At 58.5% G+C, this 25618-nt stretch overlaps 8 protein-coding genes across 8 annotated transcripts; 4 read left to right on the forward strand and 4 right to left on the reverse strand.

The window, feature by feature from the left end:
• Positions 1–1094: 1094 nt before the first annotated feature.
• Positions 1095–3670, forward strand: B0H64DRAFT_450127 (uncharacterized protein; the record flags this gene model as incomplete). The annotated part of the gene is made up of 6 exons (XM_062807120.1): positions 1095–1664; positions 1715–1962; positions 2013–2267; positions 2318–2835; positions 2893–3107; positions 3171–3670. Exons 1-6 carry the CDS (start codon positions 1289–1291, stop codon positions 3668–3670), a joined length of 2112 nt encoding a protein of 703 aa, XP_062664876.1. The 5' UTR covers positions 1095–1288.
• A 2515-nt stretch (positions 3671–6185) lies between these two features.
• B0H64DRAFT_370492 (uncharacterized protein) lies at positions 6186–7227 on the reverse strand (the record flags this gene model as incomplete). The annotated part of the gene is made up of 2 exons (XM_062802091.1): positions 6186–6339; positions 6470–7227. 2 exons carry the CDS (start codon positions 7225–7227, stop codon positions 6186–6188), a joined length of 912 nt encoding a protein of 303 aa, XP_062664877.1.
• Positions 7228–9093: 1866 nt separating this feature from the next.
• On the reverse strand, positions 9094–10657 carry B0H64DRAFT_383321 (uncharacterized protein). Its single transcript, XM_062802944.1, has one exon. It carries the CDS (start codon positions 10570–10572, stop codon positions 9517–9519), a length of 1056 nt encoding a protein of 351 aa, XP_062664878.1. The 5' UTR covers positions 10573–10657; the 3' UTR covers positions 9094–9516.
• Positions 10658–13270: 2613 nt separating this feature from the next.
• Positions 13271–14736, reverse strand: B0H64DRAFT_36797 (uncharacterized protein). Its single transcript, XM_062801963.1, has one exon. The coding sequence runs from the start codon at positions 14514–14516 to the stop codon at positions 13593–13595; it is 924 nt and encodes a 307-aa protein (XP_062664879.1). The 5' UTR covers positions 14517–14736; the 3' UTR covers positions 13271–13592.
• A 1259-nt stretch (positions 14737–15995) lies between these two features.
• B0H64DRAFT_438443 (uncharacterized protein) lies at positions 15996–19150 on the forward strand (the record flags this gene model as incomplete). The annotated part of the gene is made up of 4 exons (XM_062806353.1): positions 15996–16010; positions 16929–17577; positions 17639–17771; positions 17833–19150. The coding sequence occupies 4 exons, from the start codon at positions 15996–15998 to the stop codon at positions 19148–19150; spliced, it is 2115 nt and encodes a 704-aa protein (XP_062664880.1).
• A 1263-nt stretch (positions 19151–20413) lies between these two features.
• B0H64DRAFT_450133 (uncharacterized protein) lies at positions 20414–23235 on the forward strand (the record flags this gene model as incomplete). The annotated part of the gene is made up of 2 exons (XM_062807121.1): positions 20414–23124; positions 23192–23235. The coding sequence occupies exons 1-2, from the start codon at positions 20601–20603 to the stop codon at positions 23233–23235; spliced, it is 2568 nt and encodes an 855-aa protein (XP_062664881.1). The 5' UTR covers positions 20414–20600.
• B0H64DRAFT_383327 (uncharacterized protein) lies at positions 23173–23889 on the forward strand. The gene has a single exon (XM_062802945.1). It carries the CDS (start codon positions 23250–23252, stop codon positions 23481–23483), a length of 234 nt encoding a protein of 77 aa, XP_062664882.1. The 5' UTR covers positions 23173–23249; the 3' UTR covers positions 23484–23889.
• B0H64DRAFT_36889 (Aldehyde/histidinol dehydrogenase) lies at positions 23551–25567 on the reverse strand. The gene has a single exon (XM_062801989.1). The coding sequence runs from the start codon at positions 25165–25167 to the stop codon at positions 23833–23835; it is 1335 nt and encodes a 444-aa protein (XP_062664883.1). The 5' UTR covers positions 25168–25567; the 3' UTR covers positions 23551–23832.
• Between the last annotated feature and the right edge of the window lie 51 nt (positions 25568–25618).

A 25618-nucleotide genomic window follows, 5' to 3' on the forward strand; every position in this document is an offset into this window, starting at 1 on the left:
TTGTTTCAAACAAATCAACGAGCCTTTTAAGCTTGTTCTCTCCCGCCCGGGAGCCCGGAACGATCCAGAGCTTTCAGCATTCCATAATCTGTTTCGGGGGCACCCGTTCTCTGGGACAGTGAACGGCGAAGCGAGGAACACGCCCACCATCGCATCGGTGCTTTGACTCTCCCATCCGAAAAGGCTTGCCCGGGCTCGATCCTTTACCGCAGAAGTCACCTGTGCCATCGCAAGCCCCGTGTTCTCGTCCATTTATTTTGATATAGCCCGCCCCTGGAATTTCCGATGTGTCTTGAGCTTGAAGTGCCTCCCCCTGAGCGTTCAGAGCAGGAAATGGCCGGAATCCGAGGCACGGGAGACGCCGTCGGAAGCGAGATTGATCAAAAACGGCGTGGCTTCTGGTCAACCTCTCATTTTATCCAGGGCGAGACCGTCTTCGGTGTTTTCCATTTCCCCTCTTCAGAACGTCAATTGGTGCTGATGTCCAGAGGGAAGGTCGCCGTTCCGTAAAACCTGGAATCTAATCGTCTGTTGGGACTTGCCTTGCTCGAGGAGACGAGTGACGTTGAGTGTCTCCACAGCGAAGACCGCTCGCTCCCCAAGCAGCCACTATTTAACTGAATTGAAACAATTGTGTGGTTTCAGCAATCGTGACCTGAAGCCAACCTTCCAATTGAGATCTCTTCCTGTAGGTAACTATATGGCAGGAGCGATTGAAACACCGGCCCGCCGACAAGCAGCTCTATCCCAACCGAGGCAATTGCGATCCACCTTCTCTCCTCGTTTGATAAAACTTCCATCGTTTCTTTCTTTTGTGGTTACACTCCACGAAAAACAGACGGAAGCCAGCGAAACCAAATACAGCTCAGGATGATAAAATTCCATCTTTCCGGGAACCATTCGGGAACACAGCACACGCGGCCAATCGCCCCCATCTCAGCGCCGATCCCCCGGAGCCCAGGCCGAACCCCAGGCTTAAGCCGCCTAACTAACCCCAAAGGTCGGGGTAACGGAACGTTGCGGGGATCGCCGCGGTTGCAATGACAACCCGAGCGAGTGAGCATCCATCCAGGCGATTGGTGATGCTGATGCGGATGTGCCGACGGGGGGGATTATAAAGTTCGGATAGGTAGAGAAACCACAACCAACTTTCGTCCTATGTCCATGTTTGCTTCTTCTCATCTCCCAACTGCAACCACACCGCCATATACCCTCCAAGTAACAGCAACTCTCATCAGACGCGTCGTCTGACCGCCTTAACTCCAATTACACAGGAAAGCCGGCATCCATGGATCACCCACAGGACCAGGCGCATTACCGCTCCCTTAACGACCCTGAGAGTTTCTGGGGCCATCAGGCTGAGCAACTATACTGGCACAAGAAACCCTCATCCGCCCTTCGCCGGACAACCAAAACTCTCAAGACGGGTGATGCTCACGACCACTGGGAATGGTTTCCGGACGGGGAGATATCAACATGCTACAACTGTGTCGACCGTCACGTCCTCGCCGGCCGCGGTGATTTTCCCGCCATCCTCTACGACAGCCCTGTCACCAACACCAAGCAGCGCATTACCTACAACCAACTCCTTGACGAGGTTGAGGTCTTTGCTGGCGTCCTGCGGGAGGAGGGTGTCAAGAAAGGGGATGTCGTGCTTGTCTACAGTAGGCCTCGTCCGCCTCCCATGTTATAAACCCGAGACTGACACACTCAGTGCCCATGATTCCCGCGGCTCTAATCGGAATCCTTGCCATCAACCGCCTCGGTGCTATCCATGCCGTCGTATTCGGAGGATTCGCTGCTGGTGCACTCGCCCAACGCATCGAGGCATCGCGGCCTGTTGCCATCCTCACGGCCTCATGTGGCATCGACGGCAACAAGCCACCCATCCCGTACCGCGACTTCATTGAGGAGGCTGTGCGCATATCGCCGTGGAAACCACCCAAGACTATCATCTGGCAGGTATCCCACATGCTTTGCTCTATTTCACGCGTCTAACCAAAAGCAGGCAGCGCGAGCAGCTCCTTTGGCGCCCTACCCGCAAGTTGGAGGGCGAGAGGAAGTGGCAGCACCTCGTCAAGAGTGCTAGAGCCCGTAATAAGAAGGCCGAGTGTGTGCCCGTCAAATCAACGGACCCTATCTACATCATCTATACCAGCGGCACAACCGGCCTGCCGAAAGGCGTGCTAAGAGAGGCCGGCGGCCACGCTGTTGGCTTGCACCTGTCAATCTCCTACTTGTTTGGCATCCATGGGCCAGGCGATGTGGTAAGCTATGCCCTCAAACCCATTGTATAAAGTACCACTAACACGACTAGATGGGCTGTTTCAGCGACATTGGCTGGGTCGTCTCACACAGCTACACACTCTACGGGCCTCTCCTCACCGGTGCCGCCACGGTTCTATACGAGGGCAAGCCCGTCGGTACCCCCGACGCATCCGCTTTTTGGCGCCTGGTCGAGGAGTACAAAATCAACACCATGTTCACGGCGCCAACCGCCCTGCGTGCCATTCGCAAGGATGATCCAGGAAACTTGCACTTCACGCGCATCGGAGACCGCGGCGGGTTGAGGAGCCTCAAAGCTCTATTCCTCGCCGGTGAAAGATCAGAGCCGGCTATCATCACCATGTATCAGGACTTGCTCAAGAAATACGCGGCCGAGGACGCGAACGTGATCGACAACTGGTGGTCATCAGAGTCCGGCTCGCCAATCTCTGGAATAGCCCTAGTGCCTCACGCTGGCAAGTGTCGGCGGACGGGCATGAAAGAGAAACAGCCGCCCCTGGACATCAAGCCTGGGAGTGCAGGCAAGGCGATGCCCGGGTTCGACGTGAGGTAGGGCTCCCCCCCATTGGCGCATATCTATTAAAGCTCCATACTGATCAACCGCAGGGTTGTCGACGACGAAGGCCACGAAATCAAACGCGGCAAGATGGGCAACATCGTCTTAGCTCTCCCGCTGGCTCCTACTGCCTTCCGTACGCTCTGGGAGGACGAAGAGCGGTTCTACAAGGGATACCTGAAGCGATTTAGTGGTAAATGGATCGATACCGGTGATGCCGGGTGGATCGACGAGAAGGGCTACATCCACATCATGGCACGAACAGGTAAACCCTCCCCCTTACCACATCAACCCGGTGAACCCCCCCCCCACTCACTAAGCCAACTAGACGACATAATCAACGTCGCCGCCCACCGCCTCAGCACCGGCGCCCTCGAGCAGGCCATCACCTCCCACCCGCTCGTAACCGAGGCCTGTGTCGTCGGCATCCCCGACGCCCTCAAGGGCCAGATGCCCTTCGCCTTTGTCGTCACCACCACCTCCCCACCACCCGGCGGCACCCCGCCAGCCGAAGGAGACGACGCCCAGCTCTTCGCCGAGATCCAGAAGCTCGTGCGCTCGCAGGTCGGCCCCATCGCCAGCCTGGGCGGCATGATCCGCGGCAAGGGCATGATCCCCAAGACGCGCTCGGGCAAGACCCTGCGCAGGGTGCTCCGGGAGCTGCTCGAGAATGGCGTGCATGGGGAGTTTGACCGCGAGGTGGCCGTGCCGTCGACTGTTGAGGATGCGGCGGTGGTGGGGGTTGCGCGGGAGGCGGTTAGGGGGTATTTTGGGGGGCTGGGAGGGGGTGGGAGGCATGCGGCTGTTGAGGGGAGGGCGAAGCTTTGATGGGGGGGTTAGGCTTTGAGGGGGGGCTAAAAGTGAAGGGAAGGCGGCGGGGCTTCGAGGGGGTTGGGTTGGGTTCAGACAGTTCAAATGGGGGTTGTGATGTTTCTTGGTTGGAATACGGTTTTGAGTGAGATATATGGATTGGGAGGACTTGAATTTGACATGGGAGCCGGATTTCTACCGTTAAATACGGGACGGCGAACGTGTTCACGGGGACATATGGGATTGTATTCATACTTAGTTTTAACCGTGGGGGAATTCAACCTCAGTATTGCTATTACCCGTCGTTTACCAATGGTTGCGCCCTCGTCTTGCTATGTGAAATGCTAGGTACAACAGGCTTCTAATACTTTGAGGGGTTCGAGGAGGGAAGTGTCCATCCCGCTATTATTATCCTACGTCCCAAGTTCTTTCTTGTCTGATACCGCACTACTCGACTTGTCTAGGGTTGCTATTCAAGAGAGATGTTGACCGCCTATTATCTATTCCTTGTTTTACAGCGAGTCACTCCTCTCTCTACTTAGGCACTGCCATTAGAAAGTAGAAATAACCAACTATTATCGCCCCGTCAAGCTTGTAATCATGGCCTAGTCACTTCATATGATATCTGCAATACCCCCCCGAAGCGGTTGGGTTGGTCGTCTTTCGTGACGGGACTGCTTGCGTTCTGTTTAAAGTGTTATCCTCGGCTGCGATGAGTATGGTGCGTTGTATTGTCGAGGTCGTAATGACCCGGCCCAAGCAATACTAAGGCTTCGATATTGTCAAATTGCACAGCTCGTTACTATACCGCACGCAGTGGCCACGGCTCGATGGTCTCGTGATGTCTATCTCTATAATACGACCTTTACTCGCCCCTAGCCCGGAGTAGAGTGACGAGGTAAGTACTGCGCTGTTGTCCTATGCGGACGTACAGATTATTCACCACGACATTGATTAACACATCCTCTGTCGACTCGCCGGGACAAGCCTCCCCTCCCCTCAGAAAACCACAACACGATGCCGGCTCCTACAAACGCCACCCACCGCGCCCTCGCGCTCTCGGGCAGGCAGCGGTTGCCATCCAACCGTTAGACACAACGCACAACACTACACGACGCCAACCAACGGCCACCAACGCAGCGCAACCCACCCATCAGAAGACCACACACTTAGACCAACCAAGCGCCAGCCAAGCAGATACGTAGCCAGCCAGCCAGTCCCGGCCGCCATGCCGTGCCGATAAAGGAGAGCAAGGCAGGGCAGGCCAGGGCAGGGCAGAATAGGGGGGCGGATCGGACGGCGGACGCTAGATGCTGCTAGGCTGATCTGGGAGGACAAGCACTTCCATCACGAGGCTTGGCGGTGGGTACAAGGTACGACGGTCTACAAGTATTTCCTCGTCTCCATATCCTGTTCGGTGTCGACGCCGTTGTGACACCGGGGGGGTGAGAGGTGGTTTGGTTTGAGATAGAGCCTATGGCGAGAGGAGGGGGCTTGGTGATTGGTGGTTGGGTAGGTAGGGGATGGGGGGGAGCGAGGGTGTCGTCCAGCTGTTGGGGATGGCACAGCACGGTGGACAGCGCCCGGGTGAGACGAGGCGGGAAAAGGGGCGAGGTTGGGAGGAGGAAGCGGCCCCAGGAATAGGGTCTCTCTCTCTCTCGCTGGTGGAGATTGGGGAGGGGAGGAAGCCGGTGGGATGTAACACAGCACAAGCACCGCCTGGACCATCTCGATAGTGCGGGTGCGATGGCGTGCGTGAGACCCGAGGGTCGTGTGCCGACAGGGAGTGGTCGAGCAGCGGGTAGGGAAATTGTCCGACGACGCCCTGCAGAGAAGGATTGCACCGACTCGAACGTTCTGGGTCCGCCTAGGTAACCATGGGCAGGCTCACGACGAACACTGGCGTCTAAGGCCGAGACATGGGCAGCATTGACGAGGCGAACTTGGTCGCGTGAGATGTGCTGTCGAGCAAGGGCAGGGGCGCTGAGCACTTCAGAGGTCACTCCCGGACGATGGACGGCCCCTCCACTGACGATCCAACATGTGTCGACCTCTACGCGGCCGCCCTGCCTGCTGTCGACGTGGGATAATCTAGGGGGCTAAGACCAGGGTTGAATCCCAAAGACTTGCCTACGAGAACACAAAAGCCAAAGTAAACAAACGCCCAACCAACCAGGAATTTGCGAGACGGCGGATCTTGAACTCTGAGAAGCACAAGTCATGCAAGCCATCCCTAGCGCCTGTCTGTCCGACCCCCAATGCAAAATGCAAATGCAAATGCGACGTCGTGATGCAAATACCCGTCAAGCGCCCCGTTTCATCGTGTGACGTAAACCCAACAAGCCTATCCAGACGTTCGCTCCTATGCAAGGCAATATATGCTGCAGTTAAACGTGGCCGTCGCAAACAAGACAGCCCCTTGCGCCGTAGCCTTGTCCCACGTCCTGGCCGCACTCATGACGGTCAAAAGGGGGAAAGATAGGAAAGGCGAGGAGAGGAAGAAAAAAAAGACGTCTAGTGAAGGGGCGGTGTGTCAGCTCCCAGGGGTGTTGACGGCTGGCTGCTGCGTGCTCCCGTCGGCCTTCGAGAAGGCTCCGAGAACACTCTGTTGGCGCCGAGCGGCGATTTTGAGATTGGCGAACCGCGCCTCGGGAAGTCGCCTGCCGGCTTTGATGCTTTCCAGAACCCTGGTTAGGCGTACCATGGTCAGTCAACCAGCTGGTTCTGCACAGTATCCATGCGATCCGAGACATACGGGGTCGCCGAAGAGCACAAAGACGCGGGAGAGGTGAGGGTGGGCGTATCATGCAGACTTACCATTCGACACCGACAAACTTGATGCCGCAGCCGCCAACCCGCCGGATCTCCCTCTCCAGCTTACCGCCCGCCAACCCACCGCCGGCACCTCCGTTCGGGCCGGACGGCTTCCCCAGGATAACGTGGGTAACCTGGCGGCGACCCAGGTGGAGCGACATGCGCGCCCCATGTTCCGAGAGTAGGCGCTTGAGCTTGATGTCGGACACGAGCGGGTGGGTGCTGCCGTTGACGTAGATCACCAGGCCATCGAATATCTTGCGCTCCTGGGTCTGCCTCGTGTTGTCCTCCTCGCCCGCCCCATCCTTGGCTTCGTAGGCTCGGGTTGGTTTCTCCTCGGCCGCCGATTTGGCGTCGGGTTTGTTGTACCTTGCGTCCCCTGGCCTCGTTTCTAGGGATAGGGAAGGGCCGGAGCCGGAGGATGAAGACGAAGGCCGCGATGGGGCCCGCATGGATCCCGGGTTGCGCAGCATGTCAGCAACGCTGCTCATGGCGCGGGCCCGGACCTCCTTCGGTACGAACATGCCCAGGTCGTCGTCAAAATCTTCGGATCCGACGCCGACCATGTCTGAGATGCGCGCTCCGCCCGAGTTACCGCCACGGAACTGGCTGTTCATTTTCAGGTCTCGCGACTCGCGCCATCCCTGTGGTCCGCTGGTTTCGGCACGCTGATGGCCTGTTGATACCGAATTCCATGGGTCGAAGTTGCGACTGTATCGTGGCTTTGCCGGCGGAGGCAGGTTTGGTCTTGGTGGTGGCATCGTCAGAAAATATTACGATTAATGACGGGATACTCTGATAGAAACCGAAATTCCATTTTTGATCAAATTTTGCTCGAGCCACCTGGCAAGACCAACAAAGACCTCGAGTGGAAGGCATGGCAGCCTCAACCAACTCCACCGCACGCGGTTGGAAGGCACGACTCGCGCGTCGCCACGGGGCAACGGTCTCACGTTCATGCTTGGACACAGGCGCGAAGTCACATGAGGGCGAGGCACAGTCCACTTCTGCCTGAATTTGCCCGTCAATCATCCATCAATTCCCGAAAACAACGCATTTCAGAGAACCAACCGTGTTTGCCCAGATGTCCATCCCCCTTTTTCTCCAAGCATGAATGTTTGCTGCGGTTGCTGGGACCGAGCGAGGCAAAGCAGCCTCCGTCATCTCGTATCCAGGGGGCACATATCTCACCACACGACCTAGTTAGGTTTGCGCTCCCGGTGGACGAGAACAAAATCCAAGTAAAGATTCCTTGGTGCGACCGGCAGACGGGTTTCTCCGTGGTGGTAACTTTGGGGTGGCAAGAGCAGTGGTTCTGTGAGACCCTATCAGCGTCACATCGCTGAGGGCATTTTGGGGTCCCCTGCTGGAAGGACTCGACGGCACCCTCCGCTTCCTGTCGCCTGTCAGCAATCAATGAAAAGCGTCAAACTCGACATTCATTGTCACCCTGGATCAGAAGCCTGAGGCCCGAGATCCTAGGGGTTTCCCGTTGGTCTCGAACCACAGGGTTCTTGGGACTGTGCGTTATGATCGACGTCCACATTAACGAGCACTGACACTGCCGGTGTTTCTCATGCCTTGCCGTTTCCCGTTTCCCGTTTCCCTCCATGCATGCCATTGCATGCCATGGAATCCATGCCCCCCCATGGGCCATTAACCCCCCGGCTATAGCAAACCCGAACCAATGTGCCGCTCTCGTGCTTCCAGTGTCGCCTCGGCGGGCGCCTCTGCTCGCTTCGCACGACGTGGCCGGGAGAGAGGTCCTTCGTAATTCTCCCGGTCGTTTCCGCTCGACTGTGGCGTTCAGCTCTGGCGTCTGCGCCGTTGAGGGCGCCCTTGTGGGAAAGAAAGGAAATTGGAAGATGGCAGTCGTCCAACTAACCTCACTTGCAGCACGCCGTGCAGACATGTACGATCCGTGATCTGGGGATGTGGGTATACGAATACCGCCGCGTGCTAAGACATGCAAGGTCGTGGGTTTCTGCGCCGCCGTCTCTGCCACCACTGGCACTGGTGCTGCACCCCGTGCAGACAGCCACAGCGGTTCATGCAAAGCTTGCGCTGCCGTTACGCAGTAGCGCAGAAGATCCGGGAACGACGGTGCCCCTCTCAGACATCCATCCATCCAGACAAGCTCCAGCGCGATCGCTACCCTATTGTTCCCATTGTTCGAGAATGACGACGGACCTGAACCGTTGGCTTTTGTCTATTTTCTATTTCAATTCCTCAATCCCCAATCCATTAATCCCTCGCCCCTCGGTGCGTACTCCGCTAACAACCAACAACACACATCCATTATGTACAACCTCGGTCACTTACCAAGGAGGGAGGTATTCCTCCGAAGGGTCGAGTAAGCAGTCTCCAAGACACAGTCCACAGTCCACAGTCCACAGTCCACAAACAGCACGCAGCGCGGCCGGCCCATCCCTCCCTCCCATCCATCCATCCATCCATCGAGCAGCAGCAGCAACACGCACACACCCGCCCGGCCTGGTCCCTGTCCCCCCGGCCCCCGGCCCATGTCCCTGTTTGCCCCTCTCCCCGCTTTCCCGCCCCTCCTCGCCATCGTGCCATCCCACCCCCGCCTCACAACAAGCCAAACCTGCACAACCAACCCCCCCCCGCTCCTCCTCCTCCTCCTCCTCCGAAAGGCCCGAACCCTTTCATCCCATGTCATTCTGGTTTTTGCTGTTGTACATGCACAGTGCAGCTTTTGGTCTGGGGAGGCAGGAGGAAATCAATTGGGGCTTCAATTCCGGGATGGAGGCAGTCTGTGCTCTCCTGTGTACGTAAATAGCCCACTCGAAGGGGATCCTGGCTCGATGAGCACGGACTGTTTTGAAACAGCACCCAAAAAAGGACGATTTGTTTCCATCTTGCGCAGCGGGGTGTGTGAGGCAACCGGGGGTTCGAGAAAAAAGGGGGAGCAGGTGGCAGCAAGGGGACCTAGCTCCTTGCATAAGCGGAGCGTGCCTCGAGCGAGATGCGCGGGGGTGGTTTCTCAATCGGATGAGACGATAGTGTCTGTGCCGCTGCAACTTTGTTTCTCACAAGGGCAAACCGATGAGGATGGAGGGGGGGTGTGGTGTCGTTGATTGATGAGGGCGCAACTCAAAGGCGGTGTATTCGGTGCTTGCGTGTGTGCTGTGCCCTCCTCCTCTTCGGAGGATAATAATTAAGTGGCCCTCTTTCTCACCGATAAGCTCTGGCGAGTTTCTGTCCGGCCTTCCCTCCCACGCCAGCCATTGGCTTGCTCGTTGTCGTTGGCGAACGGATCGAAGACCAGGGGAGAGAGAGGGAAAAAACAAGGTGTCCCCAATTGCCTGCGCTCCCTCCCCGAGCCGTGTCCACGCTCCCCGGCGTGGGGCGCAGAAAAAGCGAAGCCAGGTTTGGTGGTTGCGCCAGGCCCGTCCGCTTCCTGTCACGCTCCTGCTCGGCCAGGCATTTGACGGTCGGCTACCGGGTTTGATAATATAATAACTATAATACAATCTGTGTCGAGGGCGGCGGCGAGACGAAACATAGCACAGATAGTCCGGACACCGCACCGGCTTTCGCACACGCACACACACACGGGCACACACACACCTGCGAACCATACCTGCCTTGCCTTGCCTTGCGTCCGGTCGTGTCTCCTGCGCGGACTTGAGGGTTACGACTTGCATGCCATGCCATGCCATGCCGCCGCTGTCAAACCCAGGAAAGAAAAGGATGGACACAACACGATGATCCCGGCAGTTTCGCTTTGTGTGTGTGAATTTTCCCCTTTCCGCATTGCTTGAACGTGTTGGCAGACTCCCACCGGATGCCCCGGGGGCCACCCCTCGTTCTGGAAGGGCCCGTGTTTGCCTGTCTGTCCTGTCCGGCTCTGCCCAGATGCCTGCCCGACGGGAATCGATCAGGTCAGCGCGATCTCGGAAGGGTAGGAGATCTGGTCCACAGCTGCACGTCGGGCATGCTGCGCTGCGTGCCCGAGACCCTTCCCAGCAGCGAAACCCCGGGGGAAACGCTTCCATGCAGCGCGACCCTGGCTGGAGTGTTGTGGGTGGCAGGGGTGGTGGTGGTGGGAAAGCGGGGGTGCACTTGGCCACCACCGAAGCCATGCGTGCGTGGTGGTCCGGCCGCGGGCGGAACGAGGGGCGGGTTCGGCTCCCCTTTCTGCTCCCCGGCTTTGTTTCCTGCGCGTCCCATGCAGCAGCATGTATGTATGTATGTATGTATGTAACTATGTATGTAGGTAGGAACGTCCATACATATACATGTACAACGCAGAGCGCTTGTCAGATCTCGCGGGGACCATCTCCACGAGCCCGTTTGCGCGCGCCTGAGACCCATCCAGCCATCTCTTCCCCGCTGCGAGCTTGACATGTGTCCTGGAGGCGAATGTCGGGCAGCCCATCGGCAGAGGCACGATCTCCCGCACTGGATGCCCTCGAGGCGACTGATGCGGCGTCCCGGAGCCGCCCGCGATGGCATGGTGGCAGAGCCGAGTCTCCTCTCAAGCGCCGCCACGACAGGGGACAGTAGCTTGGCAAGCGACTTGGGGTGCCATCAGCCCACGCCACGGCCGTTCACTTTTCGGCCCTCTCTCCACAACAGGGGGGCCTCAACCGCGCCGAAAGGGCCATTCAAACCCCGCCGCGGCAGAGAAGCCGTCCCGGATTGGGGAGGGGGTTGGTTGTTTTGAAAGCCCCCAAAGTCGCCCAGCTGAGAGATTTTTGGCGATTGTTTTGATGAGTTCGCGACCCTCCAGTGAGGATTCGCGATTCGCTTCATTTGGCCTGTTGCGGTTGCGGATGACGGGCCCGGTGAACCATCCGGTAGTTAACTACTGTGGGACATGTTTACAGACATGGCAAAGTTCCATCCAATCGAACCGAGCTACCTTGTAAAAAGTACACCGAAAATGGGGCGGGGATGGATAATCCCGAGAGCGAGGATTTCAGCAAATGCCTCTTTGGGGTGACGAGTTTGCTGAATGATAAGCACTAATTAGGGAGTTAGTGAGGAAATCCAAAAGCGAGACCCATCATCAATCTCAGTCAAACTCCGTTCGAGTCAAGCACAATGTTTCTTTGGACGACTGTTTGAACGTTTGAACACTTTTTGTTGATCGGGACCAGGGCCACGAGGAAATCCATGGTTGGAGCAATGGGAACGGTTAGGGGAGGCCATTTTGGTGCCCTTTCATTGGCAAGAGCCCTTCGAGGCTCGCCAACGGGACCGCGTGTCAAGCGCGACTTTCGGCGGGAGCCAGAGGGCGTTGCTTTAGCGGGCCGAAGAGTAGCGGTGAGAGCGGGGGAGTCGAGCACAGTGCGATGTTGCCGAGGCATTTTTCTTTCGGGAAGTTGTACCCGATGAGAGCGCTCAGGTCGCATGCTTTCTTGAGTGTCAAACTCTCACAGAGGTTGTTGAGATTGATGAATAAGTTCCTGATATTGGTAGGTTCCTGGAGACATCGGACTCGACCGAGGCTTTGAGAGATCCTTTAGCCATTTCGCCCTGCCACAAGCCCCGACGTCGACAACTGGAGTGACCTCGCCAACGGGGGTTGAATGCCGATCGCGGGACCGAGTCAGGAGTGAGGAAGGAACGCCAATATCACTGGAAGAGGCTAAATCGGGCCCGTGGGAAGAACAGAGCTCGGTACAGGGGGTTTTTGGTGTTGAAGCTCATCTTGCTGAGAGCAACTCATCATGAAGCTTCCAAAGTGACCAAGTCGCACTGTGAGTCTGGCGGCTTCTCGCGCCAGCCCCCACACCATCTCCTCCCGGCTGTGCCACCCACCGCCTTCCCCATCCTGGCTGTCATGTAAGGCGGAAAACGGTCCGCGCGTGCAGCTTGTTTGTAGCGAATAGGAACCGCAGGCAGCAGGTGTGCAAAAGGGTTTGCGATGCCCGATGTATGATGTGCATGATCCTGTCGTCCTCCCGAAGGGTTGGGGTAGTGGGCTCGAGAGTGGGGAGCTCCTAAGTAGGGCTGAGAGGCATGAGCGGCGAAAAGGTGCGAACAGTTTCCTGAGAACTGAAGCCCGGAGCGCGCAATACGGGTTCTGTCTTCATCCGAACCCGAGAGGCGTGATGACAGCACATAGCCGGCCCTCGTCGAAGGATGAAAAGATTGGAATGAGGAGAGCGCCAGCCTGGCCCCCTCAGGGTTTCCCGTTGTGGGTGTGGGCTTGAGACGTGGTGAATGCTGATTGGGCGACTGAAGGCGATTCTGGTACCACAACCCACCGGGAACTGGCGCGGAAGTCGAAGCCAGACCCGAAAGGATGGAAGGCTTTGCTATCACGACACCCACATTCTCCGGGCCGGTCGGGTTCAGAGGGAGTCAAGACTCCCCAGACCTGGGCCGGCTAGTTTCTGGTGGGAAGCCTGCGCAGGACTCGATAGTAACTATGCGGGGGAGGTCTTCCCGGGGGCTTTTGCACGAAATTGGCTGGGGAAGATGTCTTGCTCGAGCCGAGAGGGATCTTGACAAGCGTTGTCGACATGTTTCAGCAAGTGGTTGGTCGTGAGCCAGCTTCAACCAGGGCAATGATGCGGAGAGGTCAAGCCGCCGTGCGGGCGAGGTCGCGCACCGTCCGGTGCGCCTTGCCAGAAGCAAGCGGCTGAAACGCAATGAGCACCCCTCTCCCAGCAATCCACAGAGAGCTGCGCCATCAGATAGGGCCGTGATTGGTCGGCCCAACGATTAGAGGTGGACGCACAAGCACCTTACCGCTGTGCATTGGCCCGTCTGCAAGTGTTGTCGAGCCCGGGGAGTCTGGATCGGGGTACCCTGCACGCCGAGACCCAGTGTTTCTGATGGGCCGTTTCTTTTTTTGAAGACGGGTGTCGATCCGAGGTCTCAGCGCTGATTTGGAAGAACGCGGGACACGGATTTTGACATGTTGCTCGAGCCCGAAAGAGAGCGGCTGTGGCCGTTTCGCATGGCGCGGGAAAGCTCTGTAGAGGTGCTTTTTCTGGAGGCGTGTTTGCGATTCTCACAGTGCGGGGGTTGGGGGGCGGGAGAAGGGAAAGATCGTCGTGTGGCTGGACAGGAGATCTCTCTCCTCGGCTGGTCTTGTCTGATATTGGCTGACGGGGTCGTTTTTGACAATTCTGATGGAGAATTGCCCTCACTTCTGCGGCACAGTTGGCTTCTTGTGTCGCTCTGGCCATGCCGGCTCGTCGGGCAAACCAGGTTCCTCGTGGTCCGTTTTCTGCGCCGCAGCTGTTTGCTGGGACGACCGGGCAAGTATCGTGGCGGAAGTCGTCAGCCAGCGTCGGCATATCGTCGTAGAAGTGTCGGGCAGTCCGAGACTGCGGTCTGTTGGCGCGAACCTCCCGATGCTGGGCAGTGCCGGGTCTCTCTTTTCTCTTGATGTGGTTGCCGACCGAGGTGGGCCATGTGGTTTGAGGCTCAAGGCGCCGCATCTCGTTATGCCGGACGCAGAAGCATGGCAGGGCTGCGGCCCGGGGAAACGAACATGGGAGGGCATTGAGCCCAGCGAGACGACACGCCTCGCTCGCTCCCGGCGAGTCCTGCGCCCCTTCAACCACGTTCTCTCTGCAGGTTCTTCACCACCCGGCTCGCTGCCAGCACGGCAGTTGAGGAAGGCACAGCATGAAGACCCGGTGGTTCTGCGTGTCCACGGTACTGCAGTTGGACCCTGGGCTGCGGTGTACCACGGCTCCCTCAAGCACCGTTGGTTTTCCTGGCAGTGCCTGGGCAAGGAGGGGGCGAACACCAACTTGTCGGTCTGAGACAACTCTGGGAATGAGACGAATCGAAAGACGATCCTCCTCAACAGGTCGGTCGACAAGCGCCCGAGCCAGCGAGTTGCCTGGGCGGGCCTGGCCGTCGGCTGACCCTGGCGTGAGCCAGTCCCCGGCAGCCACGACGAACGAAGGTAAGCGAGAGCGTCGCTGCTTACCACGCCACCAAATCCCAAGCTGTGCAAGTGGTGGGTCCGGAAGAAGTCTCTCTTTCGGAGATGATTTCTGGAGATGAAGGGGGATGGGAGTGGTGTTTGGAAGTGTCTGGCTCTCGAGACATTCATCCCCCCTGGTTATGTTGATTCCCGACCAGAATTGGTGGTAATGGCAGATGAGGGAAATCTTACACAGGAGAGTTGATCTGTCCATGTCCATTACACGCAACGGAGCCAGTTGACGTCTTGGCACGGCACTGGCACATGAAAGGCCGAGGTCTGGGAAACAAGGCGAGGACTGAAACGCCGGCTGCCCTGCATCGACAGACTTGCATTGAGTCAATCGGAGATTTCTGCTCCATGTCTTGCAGCCGTTGGGATTTGGGAACCGATCTGGCCCGCGGTGTTTGATGGAAACCAGAGATAGTACCAAGTATGTATTAACCTGATCACCGGAGGGTACGAATACCGCGCCGATTCAACTCTTGGATGGGACCCAGTCGGCGATTCGTTTTTTTCGTACTTTGTAGTATCGGCGTAATTCGGTGAACAAATGGTGCAACCCACCGGTCAAGGAATTATAGGTAACGAGGAAATAACTAAGAAGTGAGAAACCTCGCTGACATCGAATAACATCTCGACCGGGCTTTGGGGCGCAGAGATGAGATGACTTCGCAACTTGCTGTTGTGGGCTGGTTGGCTCAGCTTCGGGAAGAGAACCAACGAGGCAAGCAATTTTCGGAGTTACCTCCTTCCCTCGATCATGACCAGATTTCAGGTTGCCACTGGTGGTCTCAAAAACTCGCAACTGTGTTCAGGGCGTTCAGGGCAGCCACGCACTTCGCGCTAACCTTTTCAGGCACATTCCTCCCGTCTTCTTGCCTTCAATATCAACCCCACTTCTTGCTGCACAGTCCCGGCCTTGAGAACTCGCACTTTATGGAAACTTGAACCCCTACGCACACACCCTCCAAACCGCTCGTGTGGTCTGACACCCCTCCCCTGTCACAACAGCCAAGCCCCAACCTCCGCCGTCTGCTAACCCTTGTTCGCAAACCCTTGCTCGGGCCAGGTTCAAACAGCGCACCACGCCCCCCAGCCCGTCTGAATCTGGTCCCGAACTCGCCGTCTTGGACCGATTGTGTGCCGACACCGCAAGAACACGGGAGAACGCTAATGGAGAGTGAAGTGGAGTGTCGAGTATGTCCGTTGCGTACCTCACAGAACTGTACTGGTACCTTACTTCACTCACTCAGGCACTCAGGCAGAGTGGTTATGTGCAATGGGACTGGGAAGGAAAGGAAGGTCCGGTTGGTGATATTGGCGGATTTTGAGATGCCCAACCAGAACCTGTGTGGGGAAAACGCACACACACGCAAAGGCTGGCATGGGTTGACGGAAACCAAACCAGAGGGCTGTTTGTTGGCCCTTGCTCGCTAACACAGTGCAGAACTGAAAGTCGAGATTGTTCTCGATTGCGACCCTGCCTGCTCTCAGCCAAGGATCCACCCAGACACTCTCCCGTAGTGGGTGCTTTCCGACCCCTTGACTGGCCAAGCTGGCGGCTGGCGAGCAGACAGGGGAGGGGGGGGGGCAACAGCGGCTGCCATGTCACTGCCCACTGTAACTGCCAGGTTCGTGTACATCGCACAGGGCCGGAACGGCAGACCGGGCCTGCGCTCTGTTTTCTCGTTGCTCGCTGATCGTCTCTCGAACCTCCCTCCACCTAAATCAGGCCGCTTCCCTTCATCCTCCTCCTCCTCCTTCCTCCTCACCACCTTGCCGACCTCTCTCCTAATTCCGGATCCGAGGCGGACGACATTGAGAGGCGAGGAAGGTGAGGTTCAAATCATCCCAAGTGCGTGCTTTCCACTCCGTGTATGCCTTGCCCCGCCGTTCTGTTGTTCATCCCATCTTGTCTTTTTTTTGCCCTTCCTTTCCCGGTCCTTTCCCGGGTCTTCCTAGCCAGGGTTTTGCGACCTGCAGCAGGAAGGACGCGCGCGGTTTAACAAATGCAACCGAGTCGCTTCTATCATTGTGCTTAGCATCAGCTAACAAACGACTTGCGTGCAGCTCCCACGGCCCGTCATTTATCGACCAGCATCACCGGATCGCAAGAGAGTGCATCCCACTGCACTACACTTCGCCCCCGCAGACAGGACCTCCGACCGAGAGCGCATTCGTGTCCCCGGCATCCATACTCAAGGGATCAAGACGACTGGACTTGACCCATTTCCCTCGCTGTTAGAATTTCTGTTCCCTACTTCAAACCCACGCCCCCCGCCCCCCCCCCAGCTTGGACGCCCGCCCCGACGGACCATTGTCTCTTTCGCCATTGCACCGTTCGATTGTGCCCTACACCACCACATCAAACAACAAATAGACGCTCGCAGTTTGCGGCAAGAAACCGATAAGCTGGATCCCTCCACTTCTCAGCAGCAACCCCGGGGTTCGACGGACGGATCGTACTATCACCAGGAAGCTCCACGTTCGTTGTATAACGAGAGACTCCCGTCCCTGGCTCTCACGCACGTGACCCAGGCATACTCGTCGAGCACCTCGTCGCCCCGGGTTGGCTCTATATCGTCGGCGTCGAGCTCCAATCTCGGCTCTCAGTCGTCCTTCACCACAGCCGCCTCGACCAACGGACCCAAGACCCCGGGACCGCTCTCCCCCGCGCTCGCGGCATCTTCGATGCCTCCGTCCCACGGCCAGGGCCCTTACGAACATTACCCAGCAATGAACAGTCAGGGAAGCGAGATGTATTACCCTCAGCACATGTCCACCGGTCAGGCACCGCCGCCGCAGACTGTTACATCTCCTTACACCCACCAGCACCCGCACCAGCATCAACATCCGCACCCGCACTCCCAGCCCCCCCTGTTGCAGCCCGGCCCTGGTCAGTATCCTGCTCCCCAGTACGGGAGCCAGTACGGCTACACCAATGGCCTGACGCCTCCTGCGGGACCGCCGGTTTCCAACCCGATGAACGCACCACAGCCTGTCCTGCCGCTTCCGGGCGTCAGCCAACAGGGCATGGGCGCGTCTTCGTACTCGGCTGGGTTCGACACCACTGGCCAGATTCAACCTCCTGGCATGAAGCCTCGCGTTACGGCGACGCTGTGGGAAGACGAGGGTTCGCTTTGTTTCCAAGTTGAAGCTAGGGGCATCTGTGTCGCCCGTAGGGAAGGTACGTTGCCAGGCGTTCCAACCCGGCGTCTCCCGCCCAACTGACAGTGTTTTCTCGCTAGATAATGCTATGATCAACGGGACGAAGCTACTCAACGTGGCGGGCATGACACGCGGCCGACGCGACGGCATTCTTAAGAGTGAGAAGGTTCGCCATGTCGTCAAGATCGGCCCCATGCATCTGAAGGGAGTGTGGTAAGTTGCGCCGCTCTGAACTCCACCCACCCGCCAACTCTTGCTTACCGGACCATCACAGGATCCCGTATGACCGGGCGCTCGATTTTGCAAACAAGGAGAAGATCACGGAGCTCCTCTACCCCCTATTCGTGCACAACATTGGTAGCCTGCTCTGCCCACCGGGCACCGCCGTTGGGAGTCGCACCAACCAGGTGATGGCAGCGGCTGCGCAGAGGAAACAAGATAACATGCGGCCTTCTCAGCCCGCCCCAGGGTTGCCGTCGCTGCAGCAGCACCACCACCCCTTGGCGCTGCCCGGCCCCCACTCCGGGATTCCCCCCCATCATACCGTTGTTCGTCCGTCGTTGGATCGCGCCCATTCGTTCCCCACGCCGCCCGCCAGTGCTTCGACCGTGATGGGGAGCATGGGTGGCTCGGACAACTTCCAGTGGAATCAACAGGGCATGGGCAACGGCCAAGGACCTAACCAGATCTCGATCGACACCAGCCTAAGTCATAGTGCCGCCCGCTCGCTACCTAACACACCGGCAGCCACCCCGCCCGGCTCCTCGATCCAAAGCATGCAGAACTACCCGCCGGCCACCCAGGCGTACGAGAACTCGCGCCATCTGTACCAGGCGCCGTCCGCGCCGGCGTCTTCCACTTACCCACCCCCGAACCCGGCCCCTCAAGGAAGGCCCATGTACCCGATCAACAACTACGTCAAGAGCGAGATGGGCCCCCCGTCAAATCGCGCCGCTGGCCCGAACGGTGAGCACGTCGAGACGAAGCCGGCGAACGGCATCATGCATGCCGGCCAAGCGGAGGCCGGAACGGGAGCCGAGGAGGAAGCAGACCACGAGCATGACGGCGAGTATACTCACGACAGCGGAACGTACGACCCGAGCCGAAGCTCCTACAACTACAACGCCCCCCCCGTCGCCTCATTACAAAACGAGCACTCCCACCTACCGACTGACATGTCAGGCTCCCCGCACCAATCCGGGTCCGGGCGCGCCACGCCCAGGACGGCGCCCGCCCCGCAACCCTACTATGCACCGCAGGGATACAGCACGCCGCCGCGTGTAGGGCAGACGTCGAGCAACCTGTACAGCGTCATCAGCAACGAGCGGGGATCTACCAGCGGCTCGTCGACCAACGATGTCTACGCCAGCCAGGGTGACCTATCAGGCTCGATACAAAACGGGTACCAGACCCAAGCACCAACCCTAAACGGAGTGACCTCGACGAAGAGGCGGCGGGACGATGATGATGACCAGGGTGACTTGAAGCGCCGGAAGCCCGTGCACGACGGTTCCGGTTCGATCCCGTCCCCTACGTACAATACGCAGATGGCACAGCCGGCGACGGCGATCCCATCGCAGAGGCGCAGGTGAAGCGAGACGCTCAGCCCTCGCGAGAGTTGATGCTACTGTTTGGGACTGTGAGCGTGTGCCGCCAAATACCCTTTTTGTATCCGTTTTCGAAACGAGAACCGAGCCTCCCAGCCTTGGTTTTCGGGGATGCTCCTTCGAGCTACGATTCTCTTTGTTCGATGTCCTGATAATGGTTGTATACGGGCTTGATGGATGACGGGTTGCATGGGTTTGGGTCTAATCTAATGAGCACCTCCAAGCCGGGCTCTTTTCCGCTCACTCGGCGGATGACGACCTGTTTTCAATTTCTTCTCTCGCGGCGGAAAGAAAAAGACGCAGCGCCTGCTTACGATCCTAGGCGGCTGTAAATGGTCACGACAGGGACGAACCACGAACGAACAAACCAAACAACAACAAAACCGGGAGTCCTGGCAACCCCCCGCTTCTCTTTTTTTTTTCCGAGGCGGTGGCAGGACGGGCCGGCACGAGCAGACTTCTTTTTCTGTCTTTCTTCCCGTATTCTGCTCGTCTTTTTCCTTGCTGATGACGCTTATGACAAACGACTTTGCTTGACTGCGCGTTAAAAGTTGCGGGTGCAAGGGTGGAAGCGAAGGGCACTGGTCTGGTGCCTGGTGCCTTTTGTTCTCTTGGAGATGTTGTTTTTGTCCTTGGTAACGACTTGATGAAGGGGACTGCTAAAGAAGGGCCTTCCAGCCTGAGATACACAGGGGGTTTGCCGGTGTGGTAGATTTCTTCAACTTCACGCGTTGCCGACCCAGTCGGGATGACGGTTACAGGTGTTCATAGTGTAGTGTTTCGTTGCAGTATTTACGCCCTCGCCCCCCCCGCCTTGCTTCTCAGCGCGCTCTTGCCTCAGATTGAACTGAAGCAGTTCCTTGTCAAACTCACGGTTTTTTGATTTCTTCAAAGAAATGATGATGCATGTCTCATGAAAGCGAGTCTCATTTTGTTGGCTATGATGTTCCTGTTTCAAACACAAGATTGGGAACGATGTGCCAGCTGAATAAATCGAAATATTAATTTAGTATTGGCAATAACTCGTCAGTTATATTGTGGTTTTTGTGAATGAATGCCTTGATGCTCGAAACTCCTGATAGTTTGTGTCAGGGGTTTGAACAGACAAGTCAACGGCGACGACGATGCGCTCCCCTCAACGTGAATAGGGGTAGTCACGTGATGGGTGGTTGCTGGGCCACAACCGTAAACAGCCACAGCCGGTTGCTTTCGCCGTTCATTGGTGGGGAATGCGCGCGATCGCAATAAAAGCAATTTCCCAGAAGGGGAGAAACACCCACTTCGGCACAAACCCACAACTGACACACACTCTGAAGCGCTAGACTCTGATTTGACAAACACGGAATAACGACTCGCGCGATTGATCTGAGACTCGCGCTCCGAGAACAAACGGTCGATCTGGCCAGTGGTTTCTCTTTTTTACACTCGTGCAATCATGGCCGCGCCTTTATCGCCAACCCCGAGCGCGGCGCTGAACTACTCGACGACCCCGGGGAGCCTACGCCACGGATCATTCGACGCCCGGGAACCCGCCGACAACACCGAGAACCGCAATAATAACGATGACGAAGGCGACAGCTCCTCTCCGTTTCTGTCACACATCAGGGATGAAATCACCTCTCCGACCCAGCGCGGTCCCTCACCGCCAAAGGCTCGTCCGGGATCCCGCATAATCTCGGGCAGCGGACTCTCACCGCTCAAGATACTCCAGCAGCACCAGCAGAGCCAGATCGAGGCACAGACCCAAAACCAGTCGTCGTCGCCACAACCCGCCGCCGAAGAAGTATCATCGCCCGCCAAGAGCATGGCCCCGCCGCCGTTACCGCAGAGTCCGCGGAAGTCGGCCCCGATTAAGCGGTTCCCCGTCAAGGTCAGCCAGCCGGGGTCCGCCTCCAGCGAGTCGCCGCGACGGTCCTCGGAGGAGCGGCGCTCCTCGGGCGAGCGCCAGGCGAGCTTGCCGGAAGTACGGGAGGACCGGGAGAATGAGGGGTTGAAGCACGTTATTGATATTTTCGAGGACGATGACCATGCGATGAATGACGGGCCGGATGGCGTCGATCATGACGGCGACCACACCATGTCAATGGGGCACGAGGCCGCGCACGACGAGAGCCGGATTGCCGAAGAGGACCACTCCGCGGCGGATGATACCATGATGAGCACGTTTAGTGCGTTCTCGACCGTGCCAAACCTCACCACATTCGCGAATACGCGCAGCGACAGTCCAACCAAGTTCTCGACCGCGGGTGGGTCGACCCCGAGAGCCAGCGGCAGGCCAGAGGACTCATCGGCGTCGAGGACACCGCGGGGCAACGGGTCATACGACGGCGGCAACACTACCACTAACCTTATGGATTTCACTGATCAGATGCGGTATGGGAACTACGGCGCACAACCAACACCTTCGCGGCGCGGTGGCCAGGTGGCGCCGTCGGCAAGGACGCCCAACGCGGTCGGCACGCCGCAACGCAACAATCTCGTCAACCTGCTCGATTTCGACATTCCCCCGGCACCAACCCCGCGTAGCATCCCCACCATCACCCCCCGCGAGCTGGAGTCGCTCAAGTCCGGCTTCCTCTCCGAGATCAGCAGCCTGAAGGCCTCGCTCAGCGGCAAGGAGGCCGAGGTGCTGTCCCTCAAGACGGCCGTCGGCGACGCCGAGAAGCGGGTAGGCGAGTGCTTGGAGCAGCTGCGCGAGGTGGAGGGCGTGCAGGGCGCGCTCCAGACGGAGAAGGACAGCTGGGAGCGACGCGGGCGCGAGATGGAGACGGTGCTGCGCAAGGTCAGAGAGGAGATCGTCATGAGCCAGCGTGAGCGCGAGGAGCTCGAGTTCAAGCTCGACGAGGCCGAGAAGCGCCGCGAGGCCGCCGAGATGATGGCGCAAGACGCCGAGAGCAAGATGGCGGGCATGCGCGCCGGTAAGGCCAGCGCGGAGGCCGCCGCTGCGGCGGCGGCGTCGGGAGCCGAGAACCGATCCCCCGTTCCCTCGAACAAGGAGGTTGAGATCGCCGTCGAGCGCGTTGCGCGCGAGCTGCACGCGCTCTACAAGAGCAAACACGAGACCAAGGTGGCCGCCCTGAAGAAGAGCTACGAACACCGCTGGGAGAAGCAAGTGCGCAAGCTGCAGGCGCAGGTCGACCAGCTTAACCACGACAACGACGAGCTCCGCCATAGCAACAACACGCACAACCGCGGCGGCATCGACGCGGCGCGGCTGGCCGAGATGGAGGAGGAGCGGCGCTCGGACAAGGCGCGCGACGCCGCGCGCGTGCGGGAGCTTGAGGCCGAGGTGGAGAAGGTCGAGGCCGTACTGAAGACGGTGCAGGCGGACAACGCCGACCTGCGCGTCCTGCTGGAGCGCGAGCGCGTCGAGAAGGGCGAGCTGGTCATGCTCGCCGAGGAGATGATGAGCATGCAGCAGAGCCTTGTCGCGAGCGTGCCCGAGGAGCCCGAACCCGCGCCCGCGCCCACTCCCGCGCCCACACACCACGTGCAGCAGCAACAGCAACACCAGCAGCAGCAGCAACACTACCAACCGCAGCAGCAACAACAACACCACCAACAACAGCAACACTACCAAGCCCCCCCATCGGTAGGCGCGAAGACGCCCAATAGGAGACAGTCGTCCTCGCTCGCCACCGGCGCGCGCACGCCCGGCACCGCAGCGAGCAACGGCTTCCGCATGTCGGCCGGACCCAACGCCCTCCGCGCCTCGGGCCTGCGCGCCCCCGGCGCCATGGGCTTCGGCGGCAACAAGCCCTCGGGCATCAGCGGCCCCGCCGAGAGCCGCATCGGCCGCATGGCGCACGAGCGCACCAAGAGCGCGGCGGTTATGGGTGCGCATGGGTCTGGCGGTAGTGGCATGCCGCGGCCGGGGTCGGGGCAGGGGTTGAGGAGCGGGATTATGAGCTCGATTGAGAAGATGGGGAGTGGTGGTGGTGGTGCGGGTGGTGGGAGTGGTGGGTATGGTGGGGGGTATGGTGGGGGGTATGGGTTGCGGAGGGGGGAGTGAGTGGTCAATGGTAGCTGGGCTGCTGATCATGAGGAGAGAGAAGAAGAAGGCTGTATGAGTTGATGAGTATTGATGAGGGACGGAAATCATGACTGCGCGCGCGTCTGGCTTGTTGCTATTTTTTCTTTCCTCTCCTCTTTTTTGGAGACGACGGTAAAGGGGGAGGGCTGGCGAGCCGGGTCGGCGCTTTCTTCTTGGGTGGGAGCATGTCGCATGTTTAGTTATACCTCTCTCTCACTGTGTATGGTGTGTGTTGTGTTGTTTGGTTTAGGGAGGGCCGATACAATGGCCGTGTGGTGTTCTTGAATTGTTTTACTTGATTTCGTTTTGGCGGGGGGTCAACCTCCGTCCTTTCGTGTTGGGTTGGGCAGTTCTACCATTGTGTTTGATAGGTGGCATGTGGATGGACTACTTGTGTGGAGTTGGGTTGTTCTAGGTTCAGTATTATTCCCCCCTCTATTGTTTGGTTGAAGGGGTGATGGGTGGTTTCAACCGATCGATCAAACGAATCCATAATCGTGTTCAGAAAGGGGTCATCGGTCCAGGCGAAGCAAGTAAACCGGCAGGTTTTCATGTTCACTCAACAAAAGGGCACGGCAGATTGGACATCAGACGGGCCTCAAACCCTTTTATTCTTCTTAGTTTTATTTTCACCCTACTCCAGACCCAACCTCTGATGCAAAAACGGCTTCTTCCCGTCCCCATACGCCCCCGCCACCTGCCCCTGCCCGCGCAGCTTGTACTTGTAGATCATGAGCCCCTCCAGGCCGACGGGCCCGCGCGAGTGGATCTTGTTGGTGCTGATGCCGACCTCGGTGCCGAAGCCGTAGCGCGTGCCGTCGGCGAAGCGCGTCGACGCGTTCCAGTACACGCCCGCCGAGTCGACCGCGGCCATGAACCGCTCCGCCTGCTCCGCCGACGCCGTCAGGATGCAGTCGGTGTGGTGGGACCCGCGCGTGTTGATGTGGGCGATGGCGTCGTCCAGCGACGACACCGTCTTGACGGCTAGCGTCAGCGACAGGAACTCGGTCGCGAAGTCGGCGTCGGTCGCGTCCGCGAGGGTTAGGTTGGGCGTCCCGGCCAGTGCGGCTTTGCTCTGCGCGTCGCAACGCAGCTCGACGCCTTTGGCTGCCAGCGCAGTGGCGACGGTGGGGAGGAGGGTTTGGAGGGCGGTGTCTTGTACGAGGAGGGTCTCAACGCTGTTGCAAGCGGCGGGGTAGCCGGTCTTGGAGTCGAGGATGACCTCGGCGGCCATGGACGGGTCGGCGGACTGTTCGAGGTAGATGGAGCAGAGGCCGTCGGCGTGGCCAAGGACCGGGATGCGAGTGTTGTTTTTGATGTAGCGGACCAGCTCGTTGGAGCCACGCGGGATGACGAGGTCGATGTGGTTGTCGAGGGCGAGCAGCTGGGGGATGACGTCGCGGGTGGTGACAAGCTGGATTGCGCCGTTGGGGACTTGCGACTTCTCAAGGGCGGCCGAAATAACACTCGAGATTGCGACAAAGGACTCGGTTGACTCCTTGCCGCCCTTGAGGATGGCCGCGTTGCCGGACTTGACAGCGAGGGCGGCGATGTTGGCGATTACCTCGGGGCGGGCCTCGAAGATGATGAGGAGCACGCCGATAGGGCAAGTAACTCTCTCAAGTTCAAGGCCGTTGTCAATGCGGGTGCGCAGGGTAACCTTGCCGACGGGGTCTTCTAGGTCGCGAACATCGAGGATGCCCTTGAGCATATCCTCCCACTTGCCCTTCCTGCTCAGGTCGAGGCGGGAGACGAGGCTCTGACTCAGCTTGCCATCAGCTGCGGCCTTCTGAGCCAGCTCAAGATCCCTAGCATTGGCCGCGAGGATGTCATCGCGGGCGGCAGTTAGTCCGGCGTGGATGGCTTCGAGAGCTTCGTTGCGAGCATCGGCCGAGAGAGTAGCGAGCACATGGGATGCCGACTTGGCCGCCTGGGCAGCGTCAGCGGGAGAGGCGTTGGTTAGCGACATGGCTTGGTATGTTTTGCCACCCCCGTATCTCAATGGGTTTCGAAGACTGTTTTTCTTTCTTTTTTGTTGTCGTTGCTAGAGGTGTTAGTCACCGGCGAAGCGAGGTCCGGCCCCGGAGCTAGAGCTGTGATGGTGTTGGTCAATCTGCGCCCTTTCATCGAAAAATAAAGTGGGGTTTGGTTTGCGGGGGTGGGGCAGAGCAAGGGTCCAGCAGCAGCGGCAAGCAATTCGAGACATGGGCTAGGGTTTTCCTTCTTCCTGCTCCAGAACCGCCAACTCCCATGGGTGCCACTATTGGGACAGAGTGCCTGACTAAGGGGACGGAGTAACTAGGCCGAATTAGGCTCGCTAAGCCTGATAAAGTGTGACTAAGACCTAAATCGGCTAGCCTTCACGTGACTGATCGTACCCGTCGCTCGCGACCGACTCAGTCAATCCATCCTCTAAAAAC

This window comes from Chaetomium fimeti (genome assembly GCF_033439085.1).
Source record: "Chaetomium fimeti strain CBS 168.71 chromosome Unknown B0H64scaffold_1, whole genome shotgun sequence".
NCBI classification, from domain to species: domain Eukaryota; kingdom Fungi; phylum Ascomycota; class Sordariomycetes; order Sordariales; family Chaetomiaceae; genus Chaetomium; species Chaetomium fimeti.

Excerpts from the sequence above, each read along its gene's own strand:
- B0H64DRAFT_36797 (XM_062801963.1), bottom strand. The coding sequence starts at position 14,516 with ATGAATGTCTCGAGAGCCAGACACTTCCAAACACCACTCCCATCCCCC.
- B0H64DRAFT_383321 (XM_062802944.1), bottom strand. The coding sequence starts at position 10,572 with ATGGCTTCGGTGGTGGCCAAGTGCACCCCCGCTTTCCCACCACCACCA.
- B0H64DRAFT_36889 (XM_062801989.1), bottom strand. The coding sequence starts at position 25,167 with ATGTCGCTAACCAACGCCTCTCCCGCTGACGCTGCCCAGGCGGCCAAG.
- B0H64DRAFT_383327 (XM_062802945.1), top strand. The coding sequence starts at position 23,250 with ATGAGGGACGGAAATCATGACTGCGCGCGCGTCTGGCTTGTTGCTATT.